General features: G+C 51.8%; 1 protein-coding gene across 1 annotated transcript in view; it reads left to right on the top strand.

Moving 5' to 3' along the window:
• Nucleotides 1-17,841, top strand: part of PLB1 (phospholipase B1) — a 121,617-nt gene extending 103,776 nt beyond the window's left edge. Inside the window, exons 50-58 of the mRNA XM_030311818.1 lie at nt 3,629-3,680; nt 4,643-4,723; nt 6,095-6,160; nt 6,692-6,786; nt 7,986-8,067; nt 9,143-9,247; nt 9,709-9,804; nt 15,829-15,903; nt 17,304-17,841. Of these exons, the coding sequence (XP_030167678.1) occupies nt 3,629-3,680; nt 4,643-4,723; nt 6,095-6,160; nt 6,692-6,786; nt 7,986-8,067; nt 9,143-9,247; nt 9,709-9,804; nt 15,829-15,903; nt 17,304-17,507 (856 nt within the window). The 3' untranslated portion in view covers nt 17,508-17,841. The remainder of the gene's footprint in view (nt 1-3,628; nt 3,681-4,642; nt 4,724-6,094; nt 6,161-6,691; nt 6,787-7,985; nt 8,068-9,142; nt 9,248-9,708; nt 9,805-15,828; nt 15,904-17,303) is intronic.
• Nucleotides 17,842-20,000: the final 2,159 nt, after the last annotated feature.

Raw genomic sequence — 20,000 nt, 5'->3', positions numbered from 1 at the left:
GAAGAGGAGGGCAAGGCTGAGAGGTCCCAGGAGAATGGGAAGGAGGAGAGAAGGGTGTGTCTGGGAGCCTGGCCCCAGGTGGGCAATGAAAGCTGCCGTAGGCAGGACGCTTCTACACGCCTGACCCCTCAAGTGGATTAGCTCTTGCAATCCTCACATCCTTCAGGGTGGGGACTAGCATGAGGACACTAAGGCTGACAAAGTTTCCTGAATGCCCCAAGGTTGTCAGAGGAGCCAGGAGAGGCCAGGCTCACCGGGCTGTCACCAGCTCACAGGACAGCAGGAGAGCTTAAGGGTGGCCTGGCCCTGTCCTGCTGACACCAGCTGACCTCCCTGCCTGGAGGAGTGAGGGGGGGCTCAGCGCTAACGGGAAGGGTGCTGAGAACTCAGGGCACGGCCCCACAGGCGGCCTCCCTCCCTCTCTCCACCTGTACCTCGAAACCTGAAGTCTTTGGCTCTGTAAAAGCCATCTTTTGACCCTAGGGAGTTAGAGCTTAGGGCCCCCGACACAGCACAGCGGCTGTTTGCTTTCACTCCGATTTCTGTTGTCGACAACAACCCAGATAATTAAAGCCGGAACGCCTGACAGAGTTCATTGCTTTTCTGCACAGAGTGTGCTGGGTATTTGCTTTGTAGAAGGATTGCTGCGCTCAGATCACCAGGGAAACGACACTGACCCGCTCTGTTTACACGGAGCGTTCCTCTCAGACGTGGTAAGGAGGGCCCCACGCTCGGCCGGAGTCTCCGAACCACAGGAAGCCATGTCAGTTCCTCAACGTCACAAGCAGGAAGAACTTATTTTGCTTCACGGGGCTTCATGGGGCCATGAAATCAGCATCGAATTACTGTTGTTGCTGTGACTGCTGTCACCACTGTCCTCGTTTTATTATGATTGTGCAGCCCAGGCTCCATTCACCAGGGCCTGACTCCTCAGTCTGTTGACATTTGAGCCCCTCTCTCGCTTCACCTCTTACTGCCTTCTCCGTTTTCCTGCTGCTCGGAGCCTCTACCAGGAGTCAGTGGCAGGGGAAGTAGCCGAGACGGGTAGCTTCCCTGTGAGCATCTCTGATGTCCAGTGATAACGGACAGGAGAGTAAGCCACTGACCTGAGTAAGCAAGGTTGGAAAGTTGTCCTAGGACTCTCCTTTACCTGCATGGTCATTTGGCACGGTGTTGGATTAGAATGAGCGCACCTCAAGAAAAAGATAAAGACCACAGCAGAGCAACTAGCATAATGAGACCTGGGGTCAGACCATCTGTGTCCAGATCCCAGCTCCCAGATTGCTAGCTGTGAGACCTTGGACAAGTCACTTAGTGCTTCAGTCTTCATTTCCTCATCCATAAATTGGGATAATAACTGCTCTGCTGTGGTATTTATCTTTTTTCTTGAGGTGCGCTCATTCTAATCCAACACCGTGCCAAATGACAATGCAGATAAAGGAGAGTCCTAGACCAACTTTCCAACCTTGCTTACTGAAGTCAATGGCTTACTCTCCTTTCCCTTATTACTTCTCAGCATTGTCCTAAGAATGAAATGAGATTAATAACCCATGGAAAATATTGAGTATAGTATAGGATATGTAGGCCCGCCAAAACGTTTGCCAATATTAGGATATTTAGTTTCAAAGTTTTATTCAATGTCCAACTTCCCATTCCATCAACCAATAAGCAAGAAGTCATAGAAACCCGGGACGGGGCTCGAGCCCCAAGGTAGTTACTAAAAGATACAAAAAAATCAAAAGGTGACTTCTTTGCCTATACAAAGAGCTTGCTGTCTCGTTAAGGAGGCCAAACAAACAGGAAATAACTGTCGGAAAGATACCCACATGCAGGTGCAGACCCAGAGGGAACCCCAGGACTCATCGAGTCCAACTTCCTCATTTAAAAGATGGAAAAATCAGACCCTAGCCTTGTTCAGTAATTTGGGCGAGCTCACACAGCAGATTAGTAGCAAAGCTGGAGGAGAACCCAGGACTCATAACTCCCAGAGTGGGGGCTCTTCACGCCAGGACTGGAAAAGGAAAAGAAGTTGTGGATAAAGGCACTTGGAGAGAAGGCTCACGGGGGCTGAGGGCGTCTGCTCTGAGTCTGCAGGGCATAAAGAACATGGCTGGGAAAGAGGGAGGAAGCGTGCACTCCTAACTTCGCTCATGCTCAAGAGGGCAGCACGTTAAGATCTGAACAGGCTCTTGAGCCTGTTGAAAGGTTACAGACACTTCTGTGGTCCCCTTTAATCAAGACAGGCTTTCTTTCTAGCTTTCTGATGTATTGCATCAATAGCAACAATGTATGGGATAGCATCCTGGACGTGGAAGTGAGAAATAGGGTAGGGGTGGTACCGGGTGTGCCTGGCCATGTGCCCAGCTCATCGTGGGCAGGCCAAGATTTAAAACGCCCATCTCGTACCAGTTACCGCTTTTAATGACTTCTTCCACAGGAGCCTCCACTGGCTGTGTCCCTTTGCTGACATAACTTTTCGTACGCTTCACTGTTTTTAAAAACCAGCTTTATTGAAGTACAACCGCCACGCAGTACCCTGCACATAAAGTATGCGATTTGATAAGCATGGCTGGCGTATGTGCATAGCTGTGAAGTCATCACTGCAATCCAGATTATAAACACTCATCACACCCCAAGGTTTCCCTGTGCCCTTTGTAATCCAGCTCTCCCTCCCGATCTCTACCACACTCTCTGGGCCCCAGGTAGCCTCTGTCCTGCTTTCTGTCACTGTAGATCAGTTTTCATTTTCTGGAATGTTATATGAATGGAATCTGACACGAGGTACTCTTGTCTAACTTCCATCCGCCATCGTTTTGAGACGCATGCACGTCGTGCCTGTCCAGTCCTCTCCTCCTTATTGCTGGGTACTGTTCCAACCACATGCTCAGCTCGTACCCAGAGTGTTCATTTTCCTTATTCGTGGCAGACTTCGGGGGGAGGAAGGGAGAAAGTAACCCACTCCGGATTTGTCTCCCTGCCCATCCCCCCACCCCCCCCACCCCCCCACCCCCGCAATCCTTTTTGCACTGGGAGAGGGAAAAAAGCAAGGGGATGGTGTGGAAGTCCAAAGTAACAACAGAGAAGAAAAAAGGATTAAAGGAATAGAAAGCAGGATTTAGAAGTGAAGGTTAAGGAGTCATGACGCTTGGAAAGGAGAAAGCAGAGGGATAATTTAAGGCTGTGACTTTTTTCAAATATACAGGAGGTTATTTTTAAAACAGGCAGCCAAGTAAGATCTGAACAGGCTCAGCTCGCTGTGAAAGAGCCCGGTGGAATGTAAGGGACCATCTCTATGGGAAAGGGATGATCAGATCCAGATCCCCCCACCCCCCCCCCCCCCCAGGGGCCAGGGAGGACCAGGCCTGAAGGAGGCGGTCATTTGGCACGGTGGACCCAGGCTAGCCCCTGGCAGGGTCCGGATCCATGTGGCTCTGAGGTCTGGGGCACATCTTTGATTTGTACTAGGTTGAGGTTTCTTGAGAATCAAAAGCCTTTGGATACACTCTGAAGGAGTCAAGTTTATATAACATTTCTCTTCTTGGAGCACCTGTCTCACCAAGCCAGGATCCCACGGCTTGAGCCTTTGCTTCCCAGCTGGCTCTAAGGTTCGCTTCTCTTTCCCCTCTAGGGACATGCCGACGCAGGCCCGGGACCTGGTGGAGCGAATGAAAAACAACCCTGTGAGTACAGGACCCTGGGCTCCCTTACAAGGTGCTTAGTCTCTAGCTATGTAGGGGGGTGCAGCGGCCCTAAAAGAGCCCGCTCTGCACCGTTTCAGCCCCTGCTTGTCTTTAAGAGGGGCCAGACAAGCCACGAGAAGCAGGCCTTACCACCAAGGCCTCTGCTGCCCTTTCCTGACCCAGGCTCTGGCACCCGCACCCCTGAGGCCCACCACAGGAGGTAGCAGAACTGGCCTTGGCCTCTGGCAGTTTCCCACCTTACCCAAGAGTTGGCTTTGCAGAGCCCTATTATGTAAACCCCAGGTTCTAAAAATAGGCTTCTCATTCCGATCCTTCCTCCTTCCCGCTCACCCGGCCCCTCTGAAACTTCTCACGGCACTCTTTTAAATGCTCTGTGTGTTTAGGCGTTGGAATTCCAAGTTCAGCGCCTGGCAGGACTCCTGTTATGGTGGTGGCTGAGCGGAAGGCAGGCTCCTCGAGGGCCTCCCCAGCCCCCACCCCACCTCCAGTCCCCGCCAGCCCCCTCTCCCAAGAGGCACCTCTGGGCTTTTGCTTCTAGTTGTATCTTTTGCCCTCTGCTCCTTTGAAGGCATTGAGATGACATTTCAGGGGTGTGTTAATACACTCTGCTTCGTGATATACTGCAGCTTGCTTAGGATCTCGAAGGAAAAATAGTCATCCTCTCCTGTGTAAGCAGACACATGCGTGTGCGCACACACACACACACACACACAAGTGCACACAAGTGCACACACTGAATCCACTCTCTGGAGCTCCTTGCCAGGAACCAAGGTGAAGGTCAGGGAGGCTCCAGTTGGCATCTTCTCTCCATCAGGATACAAAGAGGGCGAAAGACAATGGTTGGGGGGGGGGGGGTTGCTGTCTGTCCTGGTGAATGCCATCTGCATATGCACACTAAAAGCCTGAGCTGAGGGCTTCCTGTCCCCCCCCCCCCACCCCAGGAAATTGATCTAGAGAACGACTGGAAGCTGATCACACTCTTCATTGGGAGCAACGACGTGTGTCATTACTGTGAGAATCAGGTAGGCCCCTGCTCTACCACGTGGAAGTCACATTGGCCCGCTCTCCCAGGCAGACCCCGGCCTTTCCCATTCCTGAGTGGCCCCTGGGACAGCAGCTTGATTGGTTCCCCAATTCCAGAAGTGTCTAGATGCACCCACTCTTCCGACACTGTTCTTTCTCACACAAATATTGTTCTTGAGTATACAATGAGTACATGGCAAGCTTCCCCCAACACCTACTTGGCATCCCTACCCATTTTTTGATTTTTCTTTTATGTGTGTGCATGTGTGTGTACACAGGGGGAAGCTGAAACAATGTCATAAACAAGGTTGGATAAAATTAAACTGGTCCTAGGAGGAGGGCTTGCTTCCCCGAGGATCTCATAAGTGAACCAACCTCAGCCAGCCAGCCTGAGAATCCATCCTGTTCCTGATGTTTCTATGGGGAAATATGTCCAGACTTATAGTCTTTGGGAAGCTGTAACTGTTGAAATACAACTTGTTCTAAGTTGGGGATGTCCTGTATTTAGTGGGCCAGAAAAGAGCAGCTGCCATAACTGAGACATTAGAGTAGAATGTTTGAAGTCACAGGCAGGGGGAGAAAGCATTTATCATTCCTCATGGCTCAGAGAGACCAACCACTGAAGGCTGGACGAGAATTAACCTCCCCCACCCAGGGGTTTGTTCTGAGCCTCTTCCTCTCAATTCTCTCCCTTACAAGACTCTAGAGGAGGAAGTGACCCATCACCAGGGGGATTAAATGCCATTGTATCCTGGACTCAACAGGGTCCAGGAAGCCAAGAGAGTCCCCAGAGCTGCCTGTGGACACCCGGTATAGAAAAATGCCTCTATTATCCCCAGAATACCTGCCCCTCTTGCAAAGCCAGATTTGTAGTCCTGAAAGCATCTTTTTGTGGGAAAGACCTAGAGGCCACCACCAGGATTAACTCAGGCCATGTTCTAGGAAGGGTCAGAGGAGGAAACCCTCGAGGTGAGTCAAAAAGATAGAAGTTAGGGGGAATCAATGGGGCCAGCATGGGCCACAGCGCAAAGGGAAGAGAGTGTGGTCCTCATGGTACTGATGTGGCTCAGAAGCCTGACGCTGGTGACAGATGGGACTGGAGAATTGGGGGGGTAGGCAGCGCTATCAGAATCTGCCTCTGGGTTTGATACACTGTGATCGGGGTGGGGATCCCTCGGGATTGTCCATGGTGTCTATTAGGGGTCAAAGGAAGACTTTGCCAACAAGGACTGGGCTTAGCCTGTCTAGTACCTTTATAGCCCCTCTGTACCCTCTGCCACCATCCCGGATCCTCCTGTGCTAGTCATCAGACCATGATCATCCTCTCACAGAACCCAGGGGATGACAAGAGCCCCCTTCTTTCTTCATAGGAGGCCCACTCAGCTGGGGAGTACATTCGGCACATCCAGCAGGCCCTGGACATCTTCTATGAGGAGGTAGGAAAGAGCAGCCGTATGTTTCTCCTCTCCCGCCAGCAACCTATCTACTCCCTCACTGGGCATCACCTCTGGGCACATCTAGGCAAGCTGTGTTTAGTGAGATACGTGCTGAGAAAAGCCCCGCTGTGAGCAGACAAGGGCACCTGGAGGGGAAGGAAGGGGAAGGAGGCAGGGACAAAGCTCCCCTGAAAGGGAAATTCTAACTGGATCACACTGTACTGTTTGGTGGCAAAGAGCTTGCCTCTGGAGCCAGTCGGCCTGTTTGTGGCCAGGCACTGTGGCTTACTAGCAATGTGACTTGAGGCCAGTGATTGCTGTCTCAGCTTCCCAAGCTATAAAGTGGGCCACTAAAGAAGACTGAGATGATACAAGTCCCATGCCCTCTTTGTTCCTCAGGTTCTTCATTGGTAAAATTGGGGAGGAGGAAGTTAGACTGTAGAGGACCCCCTAGGCTCCTTCCAGTAGTAACCAGCATCCCCCACAACGGCCTGGGGACTAACGAAGCTCACCCCCTCTGCTCCCCCACAGCTTCCAAGGGCTTTCATCAACGTGGTGGAGGTCATGGAGTTGGCTGGCCTGCACCAGGGCCAAGGTGGGAAATGCGACCTGCCGCTGTCCGCTCAGTGAGTACACAGCCCCAGGGCGAGGGCACCTGGGGAGGGTGGGACTCACAGGTGCCGACAGATGGACCAGTGCGGGCAGAGGCAGGCGAGCCTATCCAGAAGGCAGACATCGGCAATTAGCCAGGGGCTTGGAAGATCGTTCAGAAATACCTCTACGCTATTGAATGCCTATTGTATGCAAGTCATTTTATTTCTCTGGACCCCAGTTTGCTTTTCTGTAAAGTGAGACACACACCAATGATCCTTAATGCCTCCGCACCGTCTGTGATTGCCCTGTGCTGCCTCTCAAATATGGAGCAATGGGCATCCAAGACACCTGTCTTGGACCTGGGTCTGCCATGTAGGAGCTGTGGGACCTTGCACAAACTAGATAACCTCTCTGGGCCTCCTCTTCACCTGTAATGCGAGGTCTAGAGGAAATGCGTGTCACAGGCTTGGTCCCTGTGGGGCAGGCGCTCAGTAAGCGGTAGCTTTTATAACATCCTTGAAAGCCAGGCTTAGAGCTAAGGTATGCTGTACAAGACATGAATTTCTGTTGGTGGCTGGAATTTATTAAAGCTCAGCTGTGACCCTGGCAGGAAGTTGTCAGCTTCTGAGGCCAGAGGGTCACCTAGACTTCCTGGGAGGCTGCTATGGAAGAGGAGATTCTGCAGGGGGCCGAGGAGTCCCAGCTGGGGGGGTCCCATAGATTTGCGGGGAAGGTGACCGGCTGGTTCCCATTCCTCTTGGGAACCGGCCAGGGTGGAACAGGCAGTAGCTAGGAGGTGTGAACGGCTCCTGCAGGATCTTCAGGTCTGCTTCCTAAGAGGCTCCCCGCTCTGGAGCCCTGAGGGCAAGTGCTAAGCAGCCGGAGGTAGAGCTGGGGCCCTCCGGAACATGGAGAGAGATAAGGTGGTGATGGCAGTCTTTCCAAACCTCCAGCCCTTCCCTGGAGGAAGCCCAGGCTTGGGCGGGAGCAGCCGGGTGGCAAGGGGACCCAGATATCGGGTGCCAGTTCTCCCACCTTCTCTTTAAACAAGCACCTGCTACCCCTAGTGCCCAGTCTGTGACCTGGGTCCAGGAGTCACCCAAGGCTGTGTTGCAGGGGCACCTGTGTATTACCATCCTCCCATGCAAGGCAATACAGGGTCCAGGCCTTCTTCCCTTGGGGAGGGGGTCAGCCACCCAGGCACCTCTCCACAGGACCCTTTCTCTCCCAGGAGCAACTGCACTTGCCTCACACGTTCCCAGGAGAATTCTCTGGAGATGCAAGAACTGAAGAAAATGAACTGGAACTTCCAGGTGAACCCGCACCCCTCCTCCTCCTGTCCCAGCTGGGAACCCCCTCTACTCCCAGAGCAGGGCTTGCTGAGAGCAAGGCCTCTCCCTAAAGGCAGATCACAGGCCTTGAAACCCTTCTCCGGGTGAAAAGAACACCAAGTTGGGCAGGGAGAAATCTCAGAGGAAGCTGGGAGGATTCCTGCCTCGCTGCCCTGGTGACCAGAGTAGATGCCATGTGCCAGACATCATCTCTCACCCAGAGGAGGCAGGGCAGGTCTCTACCGCCCTGTTGGGCTTTAGCCCACCCCTGCCTCCCTCCATCCCCAACTCTGTGTGCACCCCTGCTGTCCCCTCTTGCTATGCCCATCCCCCATCTTTCTTCTACGTCTCCACCTTGTGCACAGGACAGGTCTCACCTCTTCCAAGGTTTCCCCTGACCAAACTTCCCCCCTATCTGGTTCTCATGTTTGTTTTGTTGTTTTTAACATCCTGGCCCTTTTTTCCAGATGGAGTGGAAGTTTTTTATTTTTTTAATGTTTATTTTTGAAAGAGTGCAAGCTGGGGAGGGGCAGAGAGAGAGGGAGACACAGAATCCACAGCACAGAGCCTGCTGTGGGGCTCAAACTCATGAACCATGAGGTCACAACCTGGGCCGAAGTCAGACGCTCAATCGGCTGAGCCCCCCCAGGCGCCCCTAAAAGCTTCTGGAAGAGAAGCCCATCTATCCCTTTTACATGGACACTCATCCTCCAAGTTTATAGGCATCTTGGGGAGCTAGTGTTGAAATGCTCCCCATTTGAGCTAGATGTGGAGCCCCATGTGGTACTTCAGCTCTTCATGCAGCAAGAACAGGGGAGGTCTTTGGCCCAAGCAGTCTGGTCAGAGGCTCAAATCCAGCCTCAGAGACTTCAGAACAGAACGGGTGGTGCCCATGGCCAGGTACAGGCAGGATGAATGCCTGCACGTGCACTGGAGAATCCCCTGAAGTCACGTTGGGTGAGGGTGGGCCGGCCCCTCCCAGCCAGCGCAAGGCAGGACTAGAACCCATCTGCCCAGTCCTGCCAGGAGGGTTGAGGAACCTCTCTCCCATCCCCAGAGTGGCATCTCCAGGTTGTCATACTGGCACCAGTACCTGCAGCGTGAAGATTTCGCAGTGGTCGTGCAGCCTTTCTTCCAGAACACTCTTGTCCCCCTGAACAGCGTAAGCCACGGGCAATTCTGGGAGGCTATTCTTAGGCGATATACTTCCTTCTGTACCTGAGCTTTTTCTGACCATGTACTTCGAAGAGGGCTCCTAGGGAGTTGCTTTTTCTGTTTACCTTTTCTTTTGGTCTGAATGGAACCTGGATGTACTTGGAAGGAAAGGGAGAATGTCAGCAGTGACCAAGCTCCCCAGGCATGGCCCTGGTATTTGCTAGATTGGGATAGAATGGAAAGCTTCCTATTTTTTTTTCAACTATTAGGGCAGGGATGCCAAAGGAAAAGGGATGGACTGGGGGTGGCTATAATTTAGGTCTTTTAAAAAGTTCCAAAACTGGGGAGTTTGTCCATCAGTATCCGAGACAACTGGCAGAATTGAAAGGGAAAATGCCCAGGGTGCCCGCAAGGGTGGGTAGCTGCACCTTTTTCCCAGAAAGGTAATCCCTTTGCCTTTGGTCACAGAGAGGGGGCGCTGACCTCACCTTCTTCTCCGAGGACTGTTTCCACTTCTCAGAACGTGGTCACGCAGAGATGGCCATCGCGCTCTGGAACAACATGGTGAGTGGCCGGGCACCTAGTGGGCTGTGTGTCAAAGGAGGCAGCCCAAGGATGTTGACCATTGTCCAAAACAAAGACTTACTGATGGAAGGAGCCCCTTTGTCCGCAAAGCTCAGAATGGCGGCATACCTTATTTGTCCTTACAGATTCCATTATTTTAGCAATTTCCCAGTGCTGGCGGGGGGGGGGGGGGGGGGGGGGGGGATAATTTCGTAATCAGATAAACAGGATGAAAATAGCAGCTTCAGCCCCTTACCGTGTGACCTTGTTGAGGGTAACGTGTGTGCAGCACCAAACACAATCGTTAGCATCCAATAAATGCCAGCCCCCAGGACTCCAGTCTCAACACATTCCCAGTTATCGTTTTCTGGAACATCACAAAGAAAAGAGCCACCCAGCCTGTCTCTCCAGTCCTTTCTGATGGGGCTAATGGGGACCTTAGGAAATGAACATATAGCCGAGGGGCCACAGGGTCACCTGGCCTTGCCTCTGATGGCTGGCCACTCCTCTACAATCAGCTGTGTCGGCACAGAGCTGGACCGGTCACCACAATAGCTGTAGCCTGTGGCGCAGAGCAAATGAAATACCTTTCCAACCCAGTGGCTTCTTTTGATCTTGGCTCAGTGGGTAACCCAATCCCCACCCCAACCTGCATTCTCCCGTTTCTCCCATGGTGACTAAACACATCCACACTCCCACTTTTACTGCAGTTGGGGCTGGCCGGGGCTCTGCTGGCATTCCCCGGCACGAATATTCCCACACCTGCCTCCTTAGCCAGCAAGCCCAGCACTGCCGTCCCCTGAGCAGCATGCCAGCACGTTCCATCCTTGGCCTACTTAATCAGGCTCAGCCTTCCTCTCCCTTTGTTTCCTGCTGTCGACACCATAATCTGCCCCCTGCTAAAGGTTTCGTCACAGTCTATCAGCCCAGGACTTGGAATTACAGTCAAAACATCCTTGCACTCCCTCCCACCCAACCTCCACGGTAATCTTTTTAATCAAAGTTTGCACAACATAATTCCTGAGAGCGGTTTTGAAGTCCAGTTCTCCTTCACGGCTGAGTCCCATGACCTCATTCCTTTTACATCCCCTCCAAAGAGTGGGTGTCTGTGCACAGTCCCATGTATCCCCCTGAGAGCTCAGGGGAAAGCCACAGGATTTGTTTTTAATGTTTATTTTTGAGAGGGCATGAGCAGGGGAGGGGAAGAGAGAGAGAGAGTCCTAAGTGGGCTCCATGCTGTCAGCACAGAGCCCGACGCGGGGCTCAATCTCACAAACCGTGAGATCATTACCTGAGCAGAAATCAAGAGTCAGATACTCAACTGACTGAGGAACCCAGGTACCCCCAGGTGAGAGGCTTTTATACATAAAGGCAAGTGGGAGGGGATTAGATATGAAAACAAAAGGTGAATGCTGCCATATTAGTAACATTACAAGACTGTCTGGGGCTCCCAGCCACCAGTGTCCTGGCCATATCCCTAATTTTAAAAAACTAAAACAAAACTGAAATCATCTGAGTATCTTACCCTGTGCTAGATAATTTAGGGAATTATACAGTCCAGTGTTCTCATCCAAAACCATCTCAGATATAAAGTTATTACATCGTGCCAACTTTTCAGATCGTCTGCCGCTGTCACCTCTACAGTGACATATGTAATAGTCCATTAGAACCAGAAAAGATCTTAACAGTTCATCTAGCCAGAATGCTCTAACTAGACTACAGGGATATGAAGCATTTTGCCCAGGATCGCACAGCCTGGTCGTGGCCAAGCCCAGATTAGACCATGTCTCATCTATCCCCTAGTGCCCTGGCCACAGCGTCACCCGGCCTCCCCGCTCCCAACTGGATCAGCACATATATAACCAGTGAATTCATGTCTCACAATGACAGTCCTATGACATAGTGTCTGCAGGCTTTGGCTGACGCTTGCCGGGCACTCTACTGTGGCCACAAACACACTTTACACTATTTCATCTTCTGCCTCTCCTCTCGCAACAGATTATGCCTCCTTCTCCAGCGACCTTTGCAAAGCCAACACCAAAAGCACCAGCAGCGTGAGGCCGTTTTCCTTTTTTTTTTTTTCTTCCTACAAGCAGTTTTTCCTTCTTTTTTCTGATGCCTGCTCCCTCTTCACTAGAAATCTTGCTGTCCGCTAACATTTGCATCTGCCCAGGGGCCGGGTGACCACGTGAGCCTCCTAACCGGTGCCCCTGTGTCTGGGCTTACCCCCGTTAGAACAGCAAAGCTCAGCTGTGGCCAGAGGTTAGAATAATCTGGGAGATTTTCACACTGGCAGCCAGTTTGGCATATCCACTAAGGCTGAGCATTTGGATTCCCTGTGACCCAGCGACCCCACCCCCCCATGTAGATCCCCAACAGAAAGGTACATGTGGGCTCACCTGAAAAGTCACAGCAGCACCGTTCATAATCCCCAAGCAGGAAGCTCCCCCCATGTCCACCAATAGAATGGATAATCAAAATGTGGCACATTCATGCAATGGAATACCTTACAGAGAATAAATAAGGTTCAACGACACGCAACTATGTCTATACATTTCAAAAACAAGCGAATTAATGCACGGTCTTTGGGGGGGGAGGGTAGTACTGGAGGGGAGGGGAGCTCTGGAGTGCTGGCAGTATCCCGTACCTTGACCTGGATGCCGGTTACACGGGTACATTTGATCACAATTTACCAGCTGTTCACTTATGATCTGCACTGCTTCTCCTGTTAGCTTCGGTAGAAAGTTGATTTAAAGAAAAAACAATACAAACAACCACTAGTGCCTGGGCCTCATCCCCAGAAATTCTGGATTAGTCTGGGGTAGCCCACAGGTTTTGTAGGTTCCAAAAGGTCTCAAGTGATATTATTGTACAGAGTTTGCAAACCACTGCCTTCCATCTGTTTGCCACAGGGCAGCCACAGGAATCTCTGGAAATGAAAATCTGACCAAGCTTCCAAGGCCTGCCCCTCCTCGAAGGAGAAAGTCCAGGCCCCTCAGCATAGCACCCCAGGCCTTCTGAGACTTGGCCCCAATTGACCTCTCTAGTGGTCACTCCCGCCACCCTCCGACTGGCAGTTGGGCTGTCTGGGAAGGAGTAGTTTCCTGCACCACCCGTGGTGCCTCTGTGTGCCAGCTCTTGCTCATTCCCTTACATCTTGGGCTGCCCTTGCAACCTTCTCCGAATTCATAGCCACCTTAACACTCAACTCAGATGCCCGCTCCTAGAGGAAGCCGCCTCTGAATCCCTAGAACAGACTAGAAGCCCACTCAGCCCATTGCACCCTGCCCCAGGCCTTCTCACCTGAGCTTCTCCACTCAGGGCTCCGTGACTCCAATTCACCCACCCAGTCCCTCATCTACTCTTTATTGAGCATCACTATGCAGTGGGGACTATTCCAGGTGCTGGGGAAGGGAACATCCTCGCACTCCTGGGCAAACGACAGACAAAAACCAACAAATCATTAAGAATTTCTGACCATATTCAGGGCTTTAAAAGAGGGTGGGGGCAGGTACCGTGACAGAATAATGGCGGGAGCGAAGGCCTCATCCAAGAGTGACATGTGAACTGAGAACTGAATGTCAAGAGTCTGCCAGGCATGCAGAGGTCTAGAGCCAGAGTGTTCCAGGCAGAGGAAATAAGACCTGTGTGGGCCCGGAGTCAGGAATGAGTTTGAAGTGTCTGAGCAGCATGGAGGCCAGTGTAACTGGAGGGAAGTGAACAAGGTCAGAGAGGTAAGCAAGAACAGGGCCATGTCCTTGGATGGCTTCCAACAGGGGAGCCACTAGACCTGGTGTGCCCTTTGGCTGCCATATAGCAGTGGACTAGAGGGAAGGAAGTGGAGCCCAGGTGAGAGACGAAGGTGCCTGGGCCCAGGGTGATGACAGTGGAGAAGGAGCAAAGGAGACAGATTTGGAATAGGTTTTGGACCAGCTGATGGGGGAGGTAGAAAAAGAAGAAGGGCCAGAGGGGGGTGGGGTGGGTGGGATGGGTAAACAGGTGATGGGGATCAAGGAGTGCACTTGCTGTGTCGAGTCCCGGGTGTTATAGGGACGTGTTGAATCACTGTTATACACCTGAAACTAATATTACGCTGGAATTTAAACTTAAAAAGGAATAAAAGACTCCTTTATTCGGGGTCGAGGAATAAAGAAAAAAAATCAATTGGGTGGGTGGTTGAGGTGGTGGAAAGAAATAAATAGGCTTGAGGGGGAAAAAAATTAAAAGTTCTCTTTTGGCCATAAGAAGTGTGAACTGCCTTCTAGAAATCCACCTGGAGGCATCAGGTAAGCAAGAATGAATCATGATCAGGAACGGAAATTTAGAAAAAACAAAATGTGGGAGTTGTTAATGGGTGGGGGTATTTGAGGCCATGGACTGAGCGAGGCCTCCTAGAGAAGAGTAGTTGCCAAAGAGTGTGGACCAACCACCAGGCCCCTGGACCCTCATTCCAACTTTGGACTCCAGTGACAGAGGAGGAGGCGGTGGGGAAGGCAGGAAGGAAAAAAGAAGAGGACCTTGTTCTGGGAGCCCAGGCAGGAGAGTGTTTCGAGAGGGAAGCACCAACTTTGACAAATGTTGCTGAAAAGTCAAGAAGACAGAAGAGTGAGTAGTGGATCTGGCGAGCTGGAGGTCAAGGTGACCTTGACCAGAGCTTCAGTCAAGTGGTGAAGGTAGCTGGCTGACAGCTGGAAGGTACGTTGGGCACTGGTGACAAGGAGCCAGGAGAAAGGGAGAAACAGATGCAGTCATCGACCCCACGTGATCGTTACCTTCCTCCGTGCCAGTCGGTTCCTGGGTTCCTGGAATGTCTGGGAATCAGCCAACCTGACCTTGAGCATCTATACTGTCCCTCGACGGAGGTTCCATTACAAGAAGTTTGTGCTTCCTCAGCTCTAAGGAAGTAGCAACAATACATATGTAAACCACCTCAGTGAGCTTTCATTTCATCTTCTCAGCTGCTGCTCACAGCCACCGAATCGGGGTGGTCGGGACAGGGTTTAGTGCCCCACCCCTGACCTCAGAGCAGCCCAGGAGCCTGCCCGGCATGGCAATAGCAGCAGAACCAGGCCCCAGGTGATGCTCCCACTGTGCTGTGCCAGTCACCGCGGTGTCTCTCAGGACCAGAGCAGCCGACCCTACCCTTCTCGTGAGAAGGAACAGGTGTAAAGAAACAACAGAAAGCAAGATCACGGGCCAGGTGGGGTGGTTAGCTGGCATCTTGTGCTTTCACTTCCCCTACGGGCAGTACCTGAGGGGCTCAGGACCAGTCAGGGAAGCAGATTCTAAGGGTAGAGGCTACACAGTCAGGATGTGTAAACAGGAGGGAGCGCACTTCTCAGTGCTGGCCACGGCAGGGGACAGCTACAGGCTAAAGGTGCCGGGAAGGGGTATAGAGTGGCTTCCAGCTCATCCTCAGAGGGTCCCAGGATTCAAAGTGTTAAGCAGAACCTCTCTGAACAACAATCGCTCCAGGGATGTTTCAGGTAAACCTCTACATCTGTGTGAAAAACAACATAGCTCAAGTGAGAAACTTTGATTTCTTAAGGTTGGCAAGCCAAGTATACATGGTAAGGACGTCACGGTAACCAGTATGTTTTCAAAGTTTTTCTGAAACTGACTAGCCCCACACACTTCAAGTTGGTTAATAGGATGATCAACATTTTATAAAATTAAAACTGCAGAATGTCTATGATCACAGCCACCCAGAAGGGAAGCAGGAGATGGTGAGGCTCGGCCAGGCCTTTCCACACACTGGCTATGGCAGGACCGACCCATCTCTCCTGGGCCCCAGGGTCCTCCTTGGTAAATCCAGGACACAGGCTCAGGGTCCCACCCTGACTGATGGACTCTGATCCGTCCCTTCTGAATCAGAAGTCAGGTCCAGCTCTGGCCAGGGCAGCTGGGATCTGATGTGGGTCTTGTTGTTTATTGCTGGTGTCAACCCACCCTTGCAGAGGGAGGGAATCAGGTGTGAGATACTCAGCTTCAGAGGAAATCACAGTGTCCTTTCTCTCTCTCCAGCTGGAGCCAGTGGGCCATAAGACAACCTCCAACAACTTCACCCACAGCCGAACCAAACTCAAATGCCCCTCTCCTGTGAGTAATGTCCTAACATCCGGCCTGTTCCATCCAGCGTGAAACAGATGCCTAGGGGGCAGGGGTCCCTGAGACCTAGAGGCTCAAAGGACTTCCCTGGGAGCTTTATCATCATGCAACTGCCATCATTCTCCATTCTCACCTCTCCTCCTTGTCCCTGAAACTTCACAGCTCCTCGGGGTGCGGGGGAAAGCAGCAGGTCCGATGGAAGAGGCACTCAGGGGAGGCAGTTGAAGGGGCACTGGTGGGGGAGGGGGTGCTGTGCAGAAAGAAGTAAGACACCGAGTCTGCTGTGGAGCGCAGATTCCTTTTCATCCCGTCCCAGCACATCCTTTCTTCCCTTACTGCCCTCCCCAGGATGGCTGACCAAGCTCCTAACACGTTCCCCAGCTCTCCCCTCCTTTCCCTGCCCTCCTGTAACCGCTGCCAGGCACTACACAGCCTACCTGGAAAGTCACTCTAGTCTTGTCAAGGCTGCTTGAAACCTTTCCCTGGTCCCACTGGAGCATGCAGAGGGGAGACCCAGCTTCCTCCATTGCCTTAGACACACTATGTTCCTGGAGAAAGGATCAGCTGCCCAGCCAAGCCCCACAGTTGCCAGGTCTGTGCTTTCGCTCTGCCACCTGCTCCTCCCAGAGGCTCATCCCCATCGCTGCCTGCAGGAGAAAGCCACACCCTGTAAGGCTCAGGTGCTGCCCTCCCTGGTCTACTCTCCTGTCCCCTCACCCTAAGGCTGCTGCCTCCAGCACGCATCCGTGTTCGTCTCTTTTCTGTTCACACTTCTCAAAAGACTGGGACTGAGTCTCCTTTGTGATGTGATTGTCTCTGAACTTGGCCAAGACCGTGAGAGTGGTCACGTTCTCGGCACTCTCTCAGCTCCTACACAGGGCTCCACACTCCTGTGCACAGAGGAAGGAGAGAATCCAGGGAGGCAGGCCTGAATACCTCCTCTTCTGGCCCTTCTCACGCTCGGGTCTCAAACCTACCACAGGACCAGCTGTCCTTCCACACTGACTGTCGTCCCTGCTCACGGGCACTCCTAGGATGGGGGAATGGGGACAGCTGTCCAGTGGTAGCCTTGAAGAAACAGAGGTGGGGGCTCTGCAGCCCCCAGGACTCTCTCCCTCTGGTCGCCTATCAGTTCCCAATCTCAGTATCAGGTTGACAGGGAAAAGAGATACAGGTGAGAAACTAAAAGGAGGTTATAGCTGGGTATTGACCACTTTGGATACCCATCCGCGTTCAGGAGGTTTGAGCACGGTGTCGATGAAGGATGAGCAGAGAAAATGTGCGAGGTTATTGCACCATTGTCCCCCGGGGCTAGGGACTAAGCGAGCCCAAGGTGGGCAGAAGGATGGTTTTCAGAGGCCCGTAACCCCTGACCCTCTCTTCCTCCACAGGAGAGCCCTTACCTCCACACCCTGAGGAATAGTCAGCTACTCCAAGACCATTCTGAAACAGGCCCCACGGTGCTGTCCTGGGCCTTGCCTGTGGCGGCAGGAGGTGGCCTTGCACTTGGTGTCGGCGCGGTGATGGCATGGAGAGCCATAGGAGGTCGCCAGCGGGAAAATCCTCCAATGAGCCTCAACACTATGAGATTCTAGGCCTCCAGCCATGGGCATGCACTCATCCCCAATTCCCCAGCCACACTCCTCACCAGCCGTCTACCTCAGCCACCTTGGCCACCAGAGAGCATTTGCTTCGTCACCTGGTGACATAGGAAGCCAAAGGGACAGTCACGACTCCTTGGGGCCTGGAGCCTATGCTCCTGGAATTGCCTAATTTAAATAAAGGCCAAAGTCATTCTATTCTTGGGTTAACCTGCTTGAAGCTCTTGCTTTCCATCCGTTGTGCGACGCAGGTGTGGGAGCTGGAGCGTTTCATGTCCTGCCTCAGCCAGAGCTGCCCAAGTGATGGCCAACCAGAGCCCAGCCTGGCACCCGATGAACAGATCGCCAGTCACCAAACCCACTATGTAAAAGGTGGGGAAAATGCTGGCCACCAGGTGCTGGCTAGAAGATAGTGGGGCTGGCTGGCCACCATTCACTCCAACACATAGCTTTTCCACACCTGTTTTGTACCCAGGACAATGTAGTGCACAGTGATACTTGCAAGGCTGTGCGTGCCACCAACTCCTTCAAAAGACAAACTCCTTCAAAAAAGCAAGAAGCTCATGACAAGGTACAATTCTGTTCCTGGGCATTGGTAGGTAAAGGTGCCTGATCCCTCTGAGAATAGGAAGAGTTCCTTGGGGAAAGTTATTATCTGGAAGAGAGAAATTTTGAAATGCCTTTAAAAAAAAAAAAAAAAAGGATTGGGACTTAAATACTTTATTTACCTTCACCTGATTTTCTCAAAGTGCTAACTTTAGGAAAGAATTCCTCTTTCCACGTTACCAGATGGTGGAGAGAGCACTAGAGAGAGGCTGAGAATACAGGCTGCATTCCTTGAGCCCCTGAGCTGGATGTCTTACGCAGATTCTCGTGTATTCTGCACAAAATCCCAGGGAGGAAGGGATGAAAACTAAAGGTGGTAGTTGCACAACATTGTGGTTGCCCTTGCTCTGAATGCCATTGAACTGTTCACTTTAAAATGGCAAATCGTAGGCCATGTGAATTTCACCTCAGTAAAAAAAGAGAATTCCATTATCATCTGCATGCCAAGGACCTCCCTGATCCCAAAGGTTGGGGTGACCAAGAATGTGAGTTAGAATCCCCAGGCATACCATTTGAATGGGGGGCCTTCAGAGCAAACCCAACACCAGCCCGGGCCCCGGTTTCTCAGATATTTCATCTGTTAAACGAAAGTCCTCATTTTGCCTGCTTCACAGCACTGCTGGGGGGGGGGGGGGGGGGACGGCATATAAAAATGCTCTGTAACTCTAAAATACTACATACATAAAAGGGGATTGTTGTCTCGTCTGTGAAGAGTTGAGATAGGGTTCAGATGGTCAGGGAAGTGGAGAGGTTCAGAGACGAGTTGGGGAATTGGGCAGTCATGTACCAACAAAGACTGCTTGTCTTCCATTCGTGAAGGTCCACTGTCTTATCTCTCCGGCAAACAGAATGAGGTCCCCAGAGAACCTCGATCCAGCCCCAGGGTTCATCTGGTCTCCAATTTCGGTTTCTGTACTATGAGAACAGCATACCTGCCCCCCCCCTTCTTCCTATGGACCAGAAAACGTAGTGACTGAACCATACATTTCCTAAAGACCCACCACATTCCAGCTTGTGCTCCTGGCTCACCACAGTTAATAGCAGAGAGCCCGTGAACTCGAAGAGCCCAGTGCCACCATGCGCCTTTTTCTTCTTTCTCAAGTAGCTTCCTCCAGTAGCTCCCACCTCAAAGAAGCATGGAATTCATAATCACACATCCGTCCTCACCCTTGGGTTGGAATTTATACTACCCGAGTGATCCAAGAGTCCCCAGTCTGAAAAATTAACCCCCCAAAAAGTAGTCCCAGGCTGGTGCCCAAGGAAACACTCGGCACAAACAGAGACACAAGCATGAGCCAGGCCCTGAATTCCCACTGAATGCGTAATAAAAAGCCAAAAATTTTAAGTATGTGAGAGTAGCTACTTGTACCTCATAGAGGTGCGTATACATCGGATATGTGGCATCTTCTACGGGAAAATGGCCAGTCTAGTTAGGACGACACCCATTGCCACACCGTGAATGAAACCACCAAATTCTGAGAATGCTGTGCTCCACAGAGCGTTCTGAATTCAAAAGAGTAGTGTGGATTAAACTTGGTCAAAAGCCTTCATAAAGAGCATGGAACTTTGAGCTCTGAAGGATGGCCTGAGAACTTGGTTAGAGGCCGGGGGAAAAAATGGTGGCGTTGAGACGAGGCAAACTCCACCAAAGTGGAGAGACAAATGAGCGTGGTGTGCACGGCGGGCAACAAGCAAGCCAGAAAAACGAGGACGGAGGAGGATCGGGGGGCACCCTGGAAAGGACAAGGAGTTTGTAATGACTAGACTTATAACGGTTGTACTATCAGGCTGCATGGGATTTGGGAATGTAAATGTTACCGGCAAAAGAATAGCGCAAAGAAAATAATACCAATAAAAGCTGACAGGGTGTTCACACTATGA

The sequence above is a fragment of the Lynx canadensis genome, chromosome A3, assembly GCF_007474595.2.
Source record: "Lynx canadensis isolate LIC74 chromosome A3, mLynCan4.pri.v2, whole genome shotgun sequence".
Classification (NCBI taxonomy): Eukaryota; Metazoa; Chordata; class Mammalia; order Carnivora; family Felidae; genus Lynx; species Lynx canadensis.
The sequence above is the reverse complement of the archived record's forward strand: the minus strand, read 5'-3'. Positions and strand labels throughout refer to the sequence as shown.